The sequence below is a fragment of the Elephas maximus genome, chromosome 9 (assembly GCF_024166365.1).
Source record: "Elephas maximus indicus isolate mEleMax1 chromosome 9, mEleMax1 primary haplotype, whole genome shotgun sequence".
Taxonomy (NCBI): domain Eukaryota; kingdom Metazoa; phylum Chordata; class Mammalia; order Proboscidea; family Elephantidae; genus Elephas; species Elephas maximus.
The window spans coordinates 103,401,085-103,417,812 of NC_064827.1; the positions used below are offsets into that span (position 1 = coordinate 103,401,085).

General features: G+C 42.2%; 1 protein-coding gene across 4 annotated transcripts in view; it reads left to right on the plus strand.

Moving 5' to 3' along the window:
- Nucleotides 1-787: 787 nt before the first annotated feature.
- NAA35 (N-alpha-acetyltransferase 35, NatC auxiliary subunit) overlaps nucleotides 788-16,728 on the plus strand; it is a 96,919-nt gene continuing 80,978 nt past the window's right edge. Inside the window, exons 1-2 of one of the 4 annotated variants that reach the window (XM_049895924.1) lie at nucleotides 788-869; nucleotides 1,766-1,894. In XM_049895924.1, coding sequence (XP_049751881.1) covers nucleotides 1,771-1,894 — 124 coding nt within the window. In that variant the 5' untranslated portion in view covers nucleotides 788-869; nucleotides 1,766-1,770. The other 3 variants (XM_049895925.1, XM_049895923.1, XM_049895926.1) reach the window with 3 other exon arrangements.

The window sequence follows — 16,728 nt, forward strand, 5'->3', positions numbered from 1 at the left end:
ATGAGTTGTCCAGTTGCTCCACGTCCCCACCAACGGTTGGTGTTCTAAATTTTGGCCCTTCTATTGGGTATGTCGCTAAGTCGGAATCGACTGGAGGCAACGAGTTTGGTTTGTTTTTTTAATGCGTATGTGGTGGTATAGGTACGTCTCTTAGTCCTGCCACTCTATTTATGTAAACCCTATTTATTTATGTAGCTCCATTTAAATCTTTTAGTAATACATTTCAAGGAAAACATAAAATATGTAAGAGTCTGAAAGAAAATGGCTGGTTTGACTCCGATGATATTTCGTTTCTATCTTCCTTCATGAAATCCCCAGGCGTTGATTAGGAAACATAAACCCGGTGTCAATCAGGCAGCAGTAGCTCGGTGATGCTCTCAGAGTCGGGCTGTACACTCATCAGGGTAGCTACCAGGGTCAACACGTTACCTCATTACTTCCTCCTGCCTTCGTCTCACCTTTCTAAGAATTCCCAGTGCACCGCGCGAGGCGGGTGGCTCCGAGGCCCCAGGCCCCGCCCCCTACTGGGACCCGCCCACTACTCCGCTCTTGGCCCAAGGGTAGGGAAAGAAGATACCTTTGGTCTCGCGAGATTTACTTCATCACGCGAGAAGAGAAGGCGGTCGCCGTAGGCCGAACCAAGACTGTGGCGAGGGAGGGGGCGCGGTCGAGGAGCGCTAAGTCCCCTGGAGTAAGACGGAGGGGGCGGGGCCGCGCGCACCCGGCGTACGCATGCGCGCACGCCGCCGGTCGGGCTGGGCTGAGAGGGGAGGGGGCGGCGGCGGCGGCGGCGGCGGCGGCAGAGGCGGCGTCGTTATTTCCGCGGTCAGGGCTGTGCGTGGCGGCGCGGGTGGCCACGAGAGAAGTAGGTAGGGACCGGTTTTGCGGAGCCATTGGGACCCCCTCCCTTCCCGGTTCCGAGAGCCACAGCCCCCTGCGCGTGTGGCAGACCCTGGGGACGCCAGGTCACCCTGCGGCCCCGGCCCTCCCGCCGCGCCTCAGGTAGGAGCCGCGGGCTTCCCCGTGCCCGGTGCCCGCCGAGGCCCGGGCCTCGCCCGGTGTTACCGGGACGTCGACCTGGCACCCGGCGTGCCCGCCCTCCCGCGCGGCGACAGTGCTGTCCTTGCTTCCGCGCCCTGTGGGGCCCGGGCCGGGCCGGGTGGACCTGGTGCGGGTCCCCTCCTCAGGTACGTCCCCGCCCTGGGCCCGGCAGGTGGGACTCTGCGGCGATCGCCCACGCCGTGCCCCCTGCGAAGCTGTGCTCGGGTCCGGGTCCTGCCCCTGGCAGGGAAAGGTCGGCCCAGCGAGCTTCGGGTAGGTAAGGGGCTACTTTGATTTGAGTAGCTGCCGCTTGGGGTCTCCGGCTGCGAGAGGTGCTCGGAATAGTACCTTGGTTGGTTGTGGACAGTGTTGAAAGTTGCAAGCTCTGGAGTTGGTTCTGTTTGGGCCAGTGGTGTGCTGGTTTGTGATTTTTCACAAAAAATATCAAACTCTATTGAAAAAGGAAACTCTTATGAGTCCTGCTAGGTGGTAGGTTATTAATAAGGGTAGCAGTAGTGTTAGTTATTGTAAGATCAGTTGGTTTAGGGTAATATTTTGCAGTACCATTCTCAAACTCGGAAGAGTTTTGCTTAGTTTAGTAAGACTTTAATCCAATACTTTAAAAACAAACAAAAACACATGTTTTGCACATACTCTTACCCTGAACTTTGGGGCTTACCCTGAAAGGTAGATCTTCTTTTTGACAACAGTGTCAATTTTCCAGGCATAATGGTAATGAAAGCTGCTATAGAAGACGATGATTCAGGATGGGAACTCAGTCTTCCAGAAAAAATGGAAAAAAACAATACAAGCTGGGTGGACATAACCCAGGATTTTGAAGAAGCTTGTCGAGGTGAGTTAGAATTTTGGATTAGAGATTTAGAATCTGGAAAAGAGTAAAATGAAACCTTGATTGTGATTTCTGGACTCTTTCAACAAGTGAGAAAAAAAATCCACAGGTAAGTGTGGGTTTATCAAGTTCGTTAGCTACACTTATTTGTTACCTTTCTTTGAAAGCCATGTATATTTGATGTAGCATTTAATAACATGCTGAGGCAGTTTCTCCTATAAAATTTTTTCTAACTTTAACAGGTTGGCAAGTGCGTAATAATCTCTAGCTATGCAAACATTAATTCTGTCAGACTAAAGACATTGGTAGTATTTTTGTATCTTTAAAGTTTGAAAATGATCACATTTCTGCTTCATATCCTCCAGTAGCTTCTTGTTGCAGGTAGAATAAAATCCAAGCTCCTTCCCCATGGCATATCTGAGCTGCTTCCTGCCTACCACTCAGACTTCATTTTGTGGTACTGCTCTGCTTGGCTCCTTCTCTTTCAGTCACAAGTACCCTTTTCTCTCATTAATCAAGGTGGTTACTCCCTGGGCCTTTGCCTTTTTTGTTTTCCCTTAGATTGTTTTGCCCCCAGGTTTTCACATGGCTGACTCTTTCCTGACTTTCAGTCATCACTTAAATGTTACCTTCCCAGTGAGGACTTCTCAAAACAACCAGCCTAAACAGATTCACCCGCACATTCTGTTCTCCGCAACTCTACCTCAGTTGAATCACCCTGTTTTATTTTCTTTGTAGCACTTATCTTTGTCAGAAACCATCATTTGCAACTATTTCTTGTTTATTGTCAGTCTGACCATTGGAATATAAGCTGCGTGACAGCAGAGACCTTATCTGTAACGTTAGCACCCAGAATAGTACCTGGCTTAAAGTAAGTTACTGCAGGACAAAGATATGGTAGCCTGCTTCCTTAAAGATTTATAGCCTTAGACACTGTATGGGGTCACTATGAGTTGGAATCAGCTTGGTGGCAATTGATTTTGGGTGGGTATAGTAAGTTAAATAAACATTTAGGAATAAGTAAATGAAAAAATGGGCATGTTTGTTTGAGGGGAAAGAGTCTTAAACAGGGCAAGATTGAAGATAAGAGAAAGGAATAAAACATAGAATGAGAGCTTGAACCCTAAGAGAGAATGTGCTCAGGAACACGGTAGAAAAATTAATTTGGGAAAAGAAAAAGGACACACTGGGACAGGAGGAACTGAGGTTAAGATGCTGAAAATACAGGTGTACTTCCAAGTGGAAGGGAAGGAATGGTGGAAGAATTCACACATGATGAGTTCTGTTTTCCTAGTACACAGGAAGCTTAAGTCTTTTGGTGACAGTGAGGTGGGGTGTGTTTAGAACAGCAGCTGCAGGTGGAAAGGGAGCCAGCTGAGTATAAACAAAATGATAAATCATGTGCGTACCCTTTGTTTTGAAATGTCTAGTTAAAATATGCCTGAGCGAGACAGTGGAAAGAATATTAGACTGGAAGTTGAGCGACTGCCCATATATGTCTATCTAAGGAAAAGTAGAGTGTAGTTTTTGTGCTGAAGGAGGTTAGACGGTTAAGTGGATAACTGAAAATCATACCTATCATTTTTCATTGCTTTTCAAGTGACCTATATTAGGGGGCTGTCATTTATGAACCTAAACAATTAGAGAAGATTTCATAAAGATTAAGTGCTTTAAGTTTGGCCCCAAACGAGAGATTGAGAATCTGTGTGAAGGTGCAAGGCGTTATCCTCCTAGACCGAGGTAAACCATATAAGCCAGAGTTCACTGAGAGGTTTATGTTTGGAGAACACTGAATAATTTTGCTTGGCTATAGCAGAATTCTTCAATGCCGGAAATTATATAGGGTCTTCAGTGCCATTCGGAAACCCTGGTGGCATAGTGGTTAAGAGCTACGACTGGTAAGCAAAAGGTCAGCAGTTTGAATCCACCAGGTGCTCCTTGGAAACTCTGTTGGGCAGTTCTGCTCTGTCCTATAGGGTTGCTATGAGTCGGAATCAACTCGATGGCAACGGGTTTGGTTTTTGGGTTAAGTGCCATTTTTTTTTTTTAATTTGAGCTTGTTTTATAAGTAGCGGGAAGTCTTGAAAGGCTTTGAGCATAAAATTGAAAATGTATTCCCCTTAATGTTCAGCACAATGATTTGAACATAGTAACAAAACAAACCCAGTTGCTATGAAGTCAGTTCTGACTCATGGTAACCCCATGTGTTTCAGAGTAGAACTGTGCTCCATATGGTTTTCAATGGTTGTGATCTTTCATAAGTAGATCTCCAGGTCTTTCTTCAGAGTGCCTCTGGGTGGATTCAGACTGCAAGCCTTTTGGTTAGTACCTGAGCACTTAACCATTGGTGCCGTCCAGGGACTCCTTGTACATAGTAGCTTCCCAGTAAATAGCATAGTTAGCTTTTGAGTCAAATAGACACGGCTGAAGTCTCAGCTCTGCTGCCTTTTAGCTCAATTACCTTGGTGTCTGTAGAGGCTCTAATTTATAGAATTTTGGGTGTTAAATGAGATAATGAATGTAAAGTACTTTGTCCATAGTAGGCACTCCATAATGATGGTAGCTGTTGTTATTCATATTGTTTGTTTGATTCAGAGGTGAAGGTATATGAAGAAGTTTAATCTAACGGCATTACTTTTGAAGGATTTGGTTGAAGAGCACCTGTAACCTTGAGAGAAACTTTTACAGTCATCCCAGTTGAGGTTCTAAGGCCTTGGACTAGGATAGTGATGAATGGAAGGGAAGGGTTATATATGATAACAAAGGAAGTTGATGTGGCTTCACGGGTGAATACTGGAGTTGTAAAAAAAAAAAAACAGAAGACGTTATTTTCTTTAAACATTTCCTTCGGTGACAACTGAGAGTGAGCACGTAAATCCTTCAGCCTTTCTTCCCACATCTTGTGGGTAGAGTTCAAAGCAGCTCATTCACAAGTAGGAGCTGTGTTTATAGTTTCCTGCCCTGGTGGTACAGTGGTTAAGTGCTCGGCTGCTAACCTAAAGGTCTGCGATTGGAACCACCAGCCACTGTGCAGAAGAAAGATGTGGCAGTCTGCTTCTGTAAAGATTTACAGACTTGGAAACCCTGTTGGGTACTTCTACCCTGTCTTATAGGGTTCCTATGAGTCAGAATCAACTTGACAGCAGTGGGTATTCTATCTTTAAAAATTCATGGAAAAGTTTGTATTTTACATCGGTTTTTTCACTTAATTTAAACGTCTTTACCTCCCAAATGGTCATGTAAATTTGGCAGTCTAGGCAGGTGCACCATTTTCGTCCTGAGGCTTTGAATATCCCACGTCATGTTCACCTGGGGTTGTGCAGAGCACAGTTGAAGAGCACTGGTCTGCAGAATTCAGTCTTAAATAAGTCAGACTTTGGAGATCTTCTAGTTTTCTTCCCACTTGCATTCATTTTTTGGGTTGTAAAGAGAATTAAACTTAAAAAGAAGTTTAGAATACTGGTGGGGAGAGGTGCTTTGGCTTGGCTTTATGCTATATCGTAAATCAGCCTTGTTTCTTAGTAGGAGTATTGGATAGGAAACATGGTTTAATCCCTGCTTAAATGTGGATTGGGAGGGGTTGGCAAGTCATTTTCCTACCGACATCATGCCATCATATTTAACTTCTCCATAATAACTCTTGCATTGTCCAAATGGCACACATGTATACATTTTGAAACTAAAAAGTTAACATCATGGAATTAATCTTCCTTTGCATTTAGATTTAGGAGTAAAGGCTGTTGGTAGCTCTTGAGCCTGTGGTATTAATAATTTGTTTTCCTTTCTTGAAATATTCAGATTCATAGCCTCGTTTATAATTTAGACTTCTGTTATAGTGACTTCTAAAAACAAAATTTAAAACAAATACCATTACATTCTTTCCTTTCAATTAACTTTTATCACAGTGGTTTCTCTTTGGTAACAGTGTGAGAACATTTGGCTAGTTCCAGCTGATTTATTTTTTTGGCACTGTAAAGCAACCTGCATACTGATGACAAAGTTGACAAAGTTGTTTTTCATCCCTATTTCTACTCATTGTTTTAGTGACTCTTCAAAGTCCTCTGGATCAACTATACAACCCTAATTTTAATCATTTCTTTTTTTTTTTTTTCCTATGAGGCAGGCGGCACATATTCCTTACACATTCCCTGTAATTGACTTTGAGGCTTTTATTTTTTTTCTTTCCCAAATTATTACTTTTATTTTTAGTGAAAATATACATAGTAAAACATAGTCCCATTCAGCAATTTTTACATGTACAGTTCATTGACAGTGGTTATACTTTTCACATTCTGTCACCTTTCCCGCTATCTCTGCCCCAGTCTTTCATCACCATTGCTTTATACTCTCTGCCTCTTGAAATTCTCATCTGTGCTTAAGAGTTACTGTTGTCATTACAGTCTCATATGTGGTAGGTAATTCTTCAATAGGGTGCAGTGCTGAAAACAAATTATTTATTGAGCTAAATTGTTGTTTAGGTTAAAGATGACTTCGTGGCTAGTTTTCAGTTCAAGATTCAAAAATTGTTTCCTACAATAGATTCAAGGGTCCCTCCAGTTTTTGTGTGTCTGTAAGTCTGATTTCCAGTAAGATTTTGAAAGTGTGTTCCTCAATTTTCCTCCTTTTGGTCAAGATCCACCTGTTGGGTCCCTGATCAAAATGTTCAGTAATGGTAGCCCAGCACCTCCATTTCTTTCTAAGATTCCCGAATCTCTTTTTTCCTCTGTTGCTTTAGGTGATTAGAGACCGATTGTTGTACCTTGTATAACTGCTTGCAAGCTTTTAAGACCCCAGGCATTACCCACTGAACTCAGAGGAAGAGCAGAAACTCTTAAAATAGTATTAGGCCAATTGACTGAACAGGCCCACAAGACCACCACCCCAAACCTTTGAACCAAGAAAATGAATCCCGTGAAGTGTTTATTTGTATCTAAGTAGTATCAGCAGCTGCATCCTCTTATTTTTTTGGCTGCAAAATTTTTGTTGTAAAATTAAATATAACATTTTATTTATCATTTTGTCCCCCTTTTAAAAATTTTTCTAGTGTACAGCTTAGTGGTATCAGTTGCAATAGTCAAGTTGTGTAACTACAGGCATGCCTTGTTTCACTGCGCTTTGCAGATGTTGCATTTTTTACAAAATGAAGTTTGTGGCAAACCTGGTACAAGCAAGTCTTTTGGCACTGTTTTTTCAACAGCGTGTGCTCACTTTGTGTCTCTGTGTCACATTTTGGTAACTCTTGCAGTATTTCAAACTTTTTCATTATTGTATCTGTTATGGTGAACTGTGATCAGTGATCTTCGATCTTATCGTTGTAATTGTTTTGGGGCACCATGAACTGTGTCCGTATAAGACGGCGAACTTAATTATAAATGTCGTATGTGTTCTGACTGCTCCACCGACCAGTTGTTCTCCTGTCTCTCTCCCTCTCCTTGGGCCTGCCTATCCCCTGAGACAGGACAGTATTGAAATTAGGCCAATTAATAAACCTACAATGACCTCTAAGCGTTCAAGTGAAAAGGAAGAGTTGCATGTTTCTCATTTTAAAATTAAAAAGCTAGAAACGATTAAGCTTAGTGAGGAAGATATGTGAACACACCAATAATAAGAAAGCGAAACAGGCTCATTTCTGATACGGAGAAAGTTTTAGTGCGCTGGATAGATCAAACCAGCCGTAACATTCCCTTAAGCCAAAGCCTAATCCAGAGTAAGACCCTAATTCTCTTTTAATAACATGAAGGCTGAGAGAGGTGAGGAAGCTGCAGAAGAAGAGTTTGAAGCTAGCAGAGGTGTTTCCCGTGGTTTAAGGAAAGGATCCATCTCCACAGTGTAAAAGGGCAAGGTGAAACAGCAGGTGCTGATGTAGAGGCTGCAGCAGGTTCTCCACGAGATCCAGCTAGCTGATGAAGGTGACCACACTAAACGACAGCTAGCTGATGAAGGTGACCACACTAAACTCCAGCTAGCTGATGAAGGTGACCACACTAAACTCCAGCTAGCTGATGAAGGTGACCACACTAAACTCCAGCTAGCTGATGAAGGTGACCACACTAAACTCCAGCTAGCTGATGAAGGTGACCACACTAAACGACAGGTTCTCGGTGGAGATGGAACAGCCTTCTGTTGGAAGAAGACGCTCTCTAGGACTTTGATAGCTAGAGAGAAGTCAGTACCTGGCTTCAAGGCTTCAAAGCGCGGGCTGACTCTCTTGTTAGGGGCTAATGCAGGCTGGTGACTTTAAGTTGAAGTCAGTGCTCATTTACCATTCCCCAAATCCTAAGGCCCTTAAGAATTATGCTAAATCTACTCTGTGTTCTATAAATGGAACAACAAAGCCTGAATGACCACACATCTGTTTACAACATGTTTTACTAAATATTTTAAGCCCACTGTTGAGACCTAGTGCCCAGCAAAAAAGATTCCTTTGAGAATGTTACTGCTTATTGACAATGTGTACCTGGTCATCTAAGAGCCCTGTTGGAGACGTACAAGGAGATGATGTTTTCATGCCTGCTAACACAGCATCCATTCTGCAGCCCATGGATCAAGGAGTAATTTTGTCTTTGAAGTCTTGTTATTTAAGAAATACATTATGTAAGGCTATAGCTGCCATAGATAGTGATTCCTCTGACGGATCTGAGGAAAGTAAATTGAAAACCTTCTGGAAAGAATTCACCATTAAGATGCCATTAAGAACATTTGTGATTCATGAGAGGAGGTCAAAATATCAGTGTTAACAGGAGTTTGAAAGAAGTTGATTGCAACCCTTGTGGATGATTTTGAGGGGTTCAAGAACTCAGTGGTAGAAGTAACTGCAAATGTGGTAGAAATAGCAAGAAAGCTAGATATAGAACTGGCGTCTGAAGATGTGACTGAATTGCAGAAATCTCACGATAAAACACTAACAGATAAGGAGTTGTTCCTTACGGATGAGCAAAGAAAGTGGTTTCTTGACATGGAACCTACTGGCGAAGATGGTGTGAACATTGTTGACATGACAACAAAGGACTTAGAATATGACATAACCTTAGTTGACAAAGCAGCAACAGGGTTTGAAAGGACTGACTTCAGTTTTGAAAGAACTGTGGGTAAAATACTGTCTTGTGGGTAAAATACTGTCAGACAGCATCACATGCTGCAGAGAAATCTTTCGTAAAAGGAAGACTCAAATCGATGCAGCAAACTTCACTGTGGTCTTATTTTAAGAAATGACCACAGCCGTCCCAGCCTTCAGCAACCACCACCCTGATCAGTCAGCAGCCATCAACATTGAAGCAAGACGCTCCACCAGCAATAAGATTATGACTTGCTGAAGGCTTAGATGATGGTTGGCATTTTTAGCTGTAAAGTATCTTTTAATTAAGGTATGAACATTGTTTTTTTTTTTAGACAAAATGCTGTTTCACACTTAATAGACTACAGTATAGTGCAAACATAACTTTTATATGAACTGGGAAACCATAAAATTTGTGTGACTTGGTTTTATTGCGATATTCACTTTATTGCGGTGGTCTGGAACTGAACCCCCCAATATCTCCAAGGTATGCCTGTGTTACGCTTAGTCAGTGCCAGTCTTCCTATCACCATAGACAAACTTTCGGACTTCTCATAGGATGATTCCTCCCCGCCGCCGCCCCCAACCACTAGTAACGGTTGGTTTTTGTATATTTGGTCTTGTCATTTCATGTAAGGGAGACCATACAATATTTGTCCTTTTGTGATTGATTTATTTCATTTAGCAAAATGTCTTCAACCTTCATCCATGTTGTGGCATGTGTCAGGACTTCATTTTTTTTTAAGGCTGAGCACTATTCCATAGTGTATATGTAGCACATCTTGTTTATCCGTGCATCAGCTCAGGGACACTTGGGTTATTTCCACTTTTTGCTATTGTGAGTAGTGTTGCAGTGAACATCAGAGTACGTATGTCTGTTCATGTCCCCACTTTTAGGTCCTAGGCTGTATACCTAGGAGTGGGGTTGCTGGGTCATATGGTAGCTCTATTTCTAATTTTTTGAGTAATTGCCATCCTGGTTTCTACAACAGTTTTACCATTTGACTTTCAGTTATTAAATGTTTTTAAGAAGTATTGCTTAGTTTACTGTGCTTACGATCTGCTTCCATATAGATTACAGCCCGGAAAACCCTATGGGGCAGTTCTATTCTGTCACATAGGATCACTATGAATTGGAAGCAACTCATTAGCACCTAGCAACAGATTACTGTTAAGAATATTCAGAACCAGCTATCACTTTGCCTCTCTACCCCTAACATTAACCTAGAGCAAGCATTGCGGAGGGAGTGGGGCCTTTGATGCACTTTGAGAGCTCTTCTGCATTGTTTACCACATCTCGTCAGGTTTTCCCCTGAATCACATGTCGTGTATCCTGCTTTATGTTAGCCACCACTTTGCCCCTTTTAGATGATTAGTTTGGTGTTTACCTTCATGATTCTAAATGGTGTGCTTTTATTGCTACATCTTGATTTCCACCCCCCCCCCCCCAATTTAGACATTACCTATTGATTTATCCTCATACAGTTATGTCTTAGTCTGGGTTCTCTAGAGGAGCAAAACCAGTGAGATGTGTATATATATAAATACATACATAAAGATTTACTTCAAGGAAATGGCTCATGCAGCTGTGGGGGGCTGGAAAGTCCAAACTCCGTAGGTCAGGTGGAAGGCTGGAGACCTCTCCTGGCTCGTGGGATTGCGGGGCTCGCAGATCCAAAATCTGTAAGTGAGGCAGCAGGCTGGAGACTTCTGCAGGCTTATACCCAAAGATCCTGAAGTCAGACGACGAGAAGAGTGCAGGGCTGAGAGAGAAAGTAAGCTTTGCCACAACATCCATTTGTATTCTGAAGACAGAGCTCACCCTCAAGAAAATTCCCCTTTCATCTCATTGGCTGATCACAATATCATCTCTCTTGATGCAGTTTTGTTTTGTCTAAATATCACTGTTACAATGGTATTAGATTCCCAGTATGTTATAGATTAAATAAGAAACCTTGTTGGTGTTAGTGGTTGTGTGCTACGGCTGCTAACCAAAAGGTCAGCAATTCAAATCCATCAGGCACTCCTTGGAAACCCTATGCAGCGGTTCTGATCTGTCCTATAGGGTTGCTGTATGAGTTGGAATTGACTTGACAGCAACAGGTTTGGGTTTTTTTTTAATAGATTAAATAGGGTCCCCATAGATGACCCTAGCTGGGGATTTACCCACCATTTATAACGTTATGTGTAGAAATCTATTCAAAGATTTATAACACCACTTTACAAATGATCTTATTTGTAAGCTGGTAAAAATGTATTTGAGTTGTTGTATGTTTGTATGTTTTTCTCTGTCTTGTGAGATTACATTTCTTCTGGAAAATGATCGTATGCTTCATGCGATTAACACCCTGTATAACCCAAACTCTGTTCAAACTTAGGATTTACAATTTACTTCCAAGGTAAAAGGAAGGAGTCTGCAGTTAAGATGTCATGGAACTCTGTAACCCATAAAATTAAGTTAAATTTCCTCTCACAGTGTATCAGTCCATGCCTTATATTACTTTGTGAGAATGAGGATGAAATAAAAGGGTGGTTTATTGTAAAGATTGTCAAAATAGTTTTGAGTCATTGCAGCTATGATTTGAGCCAAATTATCATTGTATCTAATTTTTCCCTTTGCTTGGAGCACATTAATCTATATACTTTTGAGCATACTTAAGGTTTTAGCGTTAGTAGTAGTAACTATTTGAAAATTGTAGAAATAACTTTTTTTTCTTTTTAAAATAATTTTGTTTTCGTAGTTCAGTGGTTTGTTGTGGTTTCTGATCTCTGGGGACCCCTAAGACCGTTTCTGGGTGTGCGCAGGGTCAAACTGTTTTCCTGGTAGTAAGGTCCCTGAGTAGTGCATACAGTTTGTGCTGGACTATTGACAAAGGTTGGCGGTTCAGTCACCCAGTGATGCTATGGAAGAAAGGCTTGGTGATCTGCTTTTATAGTTTACAGCCAGGGAAACCCTGTAGAGCAGTTCTGTTCTGTAACACATGGGGTCGCCATGAGTCAGAATTGCCTTTACAGCAACAGGTTTTTTTTTTCCTGAGATGTTACTTGACTTTTTTTTTCTCGTCTGTAGAAAATTTTGTTTTTTTTAATTGAGCTTTAGATGAAGTTTTACAGAACAAGCTAGTTTCTCATCGAACAGTTAGTATACACATTGTTGTATGATACTGGTTAACAACCCCACAACACACCAACACCCTTCCTTCTCAACCCTGGCTTCCCTATTACCAGCTTTCCTCTTCGCCCCTGCCTTCCAGTCCCTGCCCCAGGGCTGGTGCTCCTTTTTAGTCTTGTTTTGTTCCATGGGCCTTTTCAGCCTTTGGCTGAAGGGTGAACCTCAGGAGTGGCTTCGTTACTGAGCTGAAACGGTGGCCGGGGTCCGTATTCTCAGGGTTTCTCCAGTCTCTGTGAGACCAGCAAGTCTGGTCTTTCTTTCTTGAGTTAGAATTTTGTTCTGCATTTTTCTCCAGCTCTGTCCAGGACCCTCTGTTGTGATCCCTGTCAGAGCAGTTCAGTGGTGGTAGCCGGGCACCATCTCATTGTGCTGGACTCAGTCTGCTAGAGGCCGTGGTAGATGTAGTCCATTAGTCCTTTGGACTAATCTTTCCCTTGTGTCTTTAGTTTTCTTTGTTCTTCCTTGCTCCCAAAGGAGTGAGACCAGTGGAGTGTCCTAGATGGCTGCTCACAGGCTTTTAAGACCCCAGATGCTACTCAACAAAGCAGAATGTAGAATATTTTCTTTATAAACTCTGTTATGCCAATTGAGCTATGTGTTCCCTGAGACCATGGTCCACACAGCCCTCAGCCCAGCAATTCGGTCTTTCAGGGAGTTTGGGTGTGTCTTAATTTTTTTTTTTTTATGGAGCTACCATAGCCCTGCCTTGTACAGGCTGTGCTGGCTTCCCCAGTGTTGTGTACTGTCTCACCCTTCACCGAAGTTACTGCGTATCTATTGTCTAAGTGTTTCTCCATCCCTACCCCTCCCTACCCTCGTAACCATCAAAGATTGTTTCTTTTTGTATGTAAACCTTCTCATGGGTTTTTACAGTAGTGGTCTCATACAATATTTATTCTTTTGTGATTGACTTATTTCACTCAGCATGTCCTTCAGATGCATCCATGCTTCACAGATTCATCGTTTTTCTTTAGCATTACGTAACACTTCATTGTGTGTATGTACCACAGTTTGTTTATCTATTCATCTGCTGATGGGCATCTAGGTCGTTTCCATCTTCTTGAGATTGTGAACAGTGCTGCAGTGAACATGGATGTACATATATCTGTTTGTGTGACAACTCTTTTTTCTCTGGGATATATTCCTAGGAGTGGGATTGCTGAATCATATGGTATTTCTATTTCTAGCTTTCTCAAGAAGCCCCATATCATTTTCCAAAATGGTTGTATCATTTTGCATTCCCACCAGCAGTGCATAAGAGTTCCGATCTCCCCGCAGCCTCTCCCACATTTGTTATTTTCTGTTTTATCGATCCCTGCCAGTAATGCTAGGGTGACATGGTATCTCATTGTGATTTTGATTTGCATTTCTCTGAGGGCTAGAGATCGTGAGCATTTCCTCATGTGCCTGTTGGCCGCTTGAATGTCTTCTTTGGTGAAGTGCCTGTTCATATCGTTTGCCCATTTCCTAATTGGATTATTTGTCTTTTTGTTATAGAGGTGTTGGATTTTCTTGTAGATTTTAGGGATTAGACCTTTGTCTGATTTGTAATAGCCAAAATTTTTTTCCCAGTCTGTAGGTTCTCTTTTTACTCTTTTGGTGAAGTCTGATGAGCATAATGTTTAATTTTTAGAAGATCCCAGTTATCTGGCTTATCCTCTGGAGCTTGTGTGTTGTTGGTTGTGATTTGTATCCTGTTAATGCTGTGTATTAGGGCCTTTAGTGGTGATCCTGTTTTTTCTTCTATGAACGTCATAGTTTGTTGCTGTATATTTAGGTCATTGATCCATTTTGGGTTAGTTTTCGTATGTGATGTGAGGTATGGGTCTTGTTTCATTTTTTTGCAGATGGCCATCCAGTTTTGCCACCACCATTTGTTCAAAAGAGGTGTTACTTGACTTTTTGACTCCCGTTTTCTCATTAATATACGGTGGCTGGAAACCCTGGTAGCGTAGTGGTTAAGAGCTATGGCTGCTGACTGAAAGGTCGGCAGTTTGAATGCACCAGGCGCTCCTTGGAAACCCTATGGGGCAGTTCTACTCTGTCCTGTAGGGTCGCTGTGAGTTGAAATCAACTTGACCGCAATGGGTTATCCAGTGGCTACATGGTATGTGAATACTGTCATCACTCCAATGGCTAATGACAAATGTAAAACATTGTCTTTCTCACTAAATTTTATGAGAACTACAGCCTGGTTGAATAAGGCCCATTTTGCAATTTTTATAATGCTGTACAAGGTCATGATTCTATATCCAGTTATTGGTCATGTAAGTGGGAGTGATTGTACTGTGCTTATTATTTTAAAGTTTACTGACTATAGTTTACTAGCGAGATTACTGGAGTTCTAATGTTATAAGTCATCTAGTTCAGCCCTTCATTTTACAAGTGAGGAACCAAGGCCTAGGGTCTGTGGAATGTTTTTATTTTTAAATTTGGTTAGCTCTTTGGCACCCAGGTTTACCATATGTGTGTGATAGATTGCACTTACTGCTCACTTACCAACTGTCTCATCATTTGACATTTCGCATTTATGACAATAGCCAAAAACAAAAACCGAACTGCTATTATGTGTATTTAGGGGGCAGAGGGTGTGGTGACAATAGCTTTGGAGCTTCCCCTCCCTCGAGGAGGGTCTGTGGGTGGCCTTTGGGAAGCTAGGCCATGCTGACCTGTGCCTCCTGCCCCCTCCCGTTGGTGCTGCATCCAGCTGCTCCGTGGGCTGGCCTCCTCCGTGCCCACAGCCACTGGGCAGACGTGGAACCAGCCGGTGCCTGTTCTGGGTTCCCCCACTCCTGTGTGGCCTGAGGCTTTGCAGCTCAAAATTGCTGTGAGGTGGGAAGGGAGGAAACAGAGAGGCATCGGAGAGGGTGTTTGGAAGAAATGTGTGCGAGTTTCACGACATCCCAAAGTAAGCCAAACTGGGCCTGAAAGCCTCCGCCTCCTTGCCGCTGGGTGTGTGGCCAGGCTATCGGCACCCTTGCAGGAAGCCCTGAACCTCGGTGCCTTTCCAAGCCCGGAAGGCAGAGCAGGTTCTGGGATGGTGAACGTGGGGCTTACGCTGGGAGTGGAGTCCTGGAGGGGGCCCTGACGGCACAGGAGGAAGGTACAGTGGTTAAGCTGGGGGCCCCCCAGTCACACAGCCCAGCTTTGTCCAGCTCTGTCTCCTCCGAGTCTCCTCCAGAGAGGAATAATCCATACCTGGACTCGTCACAGTGATGAGCACGTCAGTAAATCTTAGCCGTTGTTATTTTTAGGATCATATTTTCTAAATAAATAAAAAAAAAAACGGACAAATGAATGGTCTGAAAACAGAAAAAAACAAAATCCTCCATTTTCATATAACAGTGATTGTTGCACAACTGCTTGATCTTTGGAACCTAACCATGTGGATAAGTGAGAAGTAGGTGTATTACCAAAAAAAACCATAGCAAACCCGTTGCCCTTGAGTCGATTCTGACTCATAGTGACCTTGTAGGGCAGAGTAGAACTGCCCCGTAGAGTTTCCAAAGAGCGCCTGGTGGGTTGGAACTGCCAACCTTTTGGTTAGCAGCTATGGCTCTTAACCACTGTGCCACCACGATTTCCTGGGTGTATTGCAGCAGTTCTTAAACTGGTCTCAGTTCCCCACTACAGCCTATGTGTGTGATACACATATACAGACACGCATACACACATACGTATGTATGTAGATATACACATGTATATATGTATCATATTGATGCTTACTGTCTTAGGATTTAAAGCCAAGAAATTAAATATTAATTCATTTTAAAACAATGGTAATGTAAATAATATTTTCAATGAAAAATATATTTTCCAGAACAAAAAACAACTTAAAAGAGTGGAATCGTTTTACATTTTTGCTCATCTGTTTAATGTCTAGTATAGTAGAGGACACCTGAATTCTCACACCTGCTTCTGCATCCAGTCTGTTGCCACATATTTTGGTTGAAGTATATGTAGTAAATCTGGCCTTACCAAATAATGTAGTTGAAAAATAGAGGAGTATTTTAATAGCCTTTTTAGATAATTGTAGATACTCTTCTTTGATGCTACACCAAAACTCTATAAATAGTTTCTTAAAGGTAAATTGCAATGTGGAATCTGAAACCATATCAGTGAACTTTCATGCTCTGCTATATTAAAACCCATTCGTCCGTCTTGAGCTTTGAATTTCTTTTTATCCACACCTGATTTTGTAGCATCATGCATTGGCCATTTGGAAAATGTTGGTTCAGTGAGTTATGTAGATCTTCCAAATGTTGACAGATTTTTATTTATAATATTAAAAAGTGCATCGTTAAAATATCAGCACCGATATCAGCAGAAAAAGTACTGGGAAACTGTCAAGCTCACAGTGATAGATAAATATTTTGCAAGATTCTGATTTTTTTTTGAAAGCTCAGATTTTACCATTGGAAACAAATATCATCAATTGTTTTTCTTGAAGTGGCAAGCTCAGTTAATGCATTTTCAAGAAAATGTCACATTCCCAAGCCTGAATAACCATAGTTGTTTATTCTTTCAAGTAGAAATGGTATTCCATGGTTATTGTGCAAGTTCATTGCCTCAGCATAACCATCTTATTTTGGTGTGCAGCCAGAGTGTTTA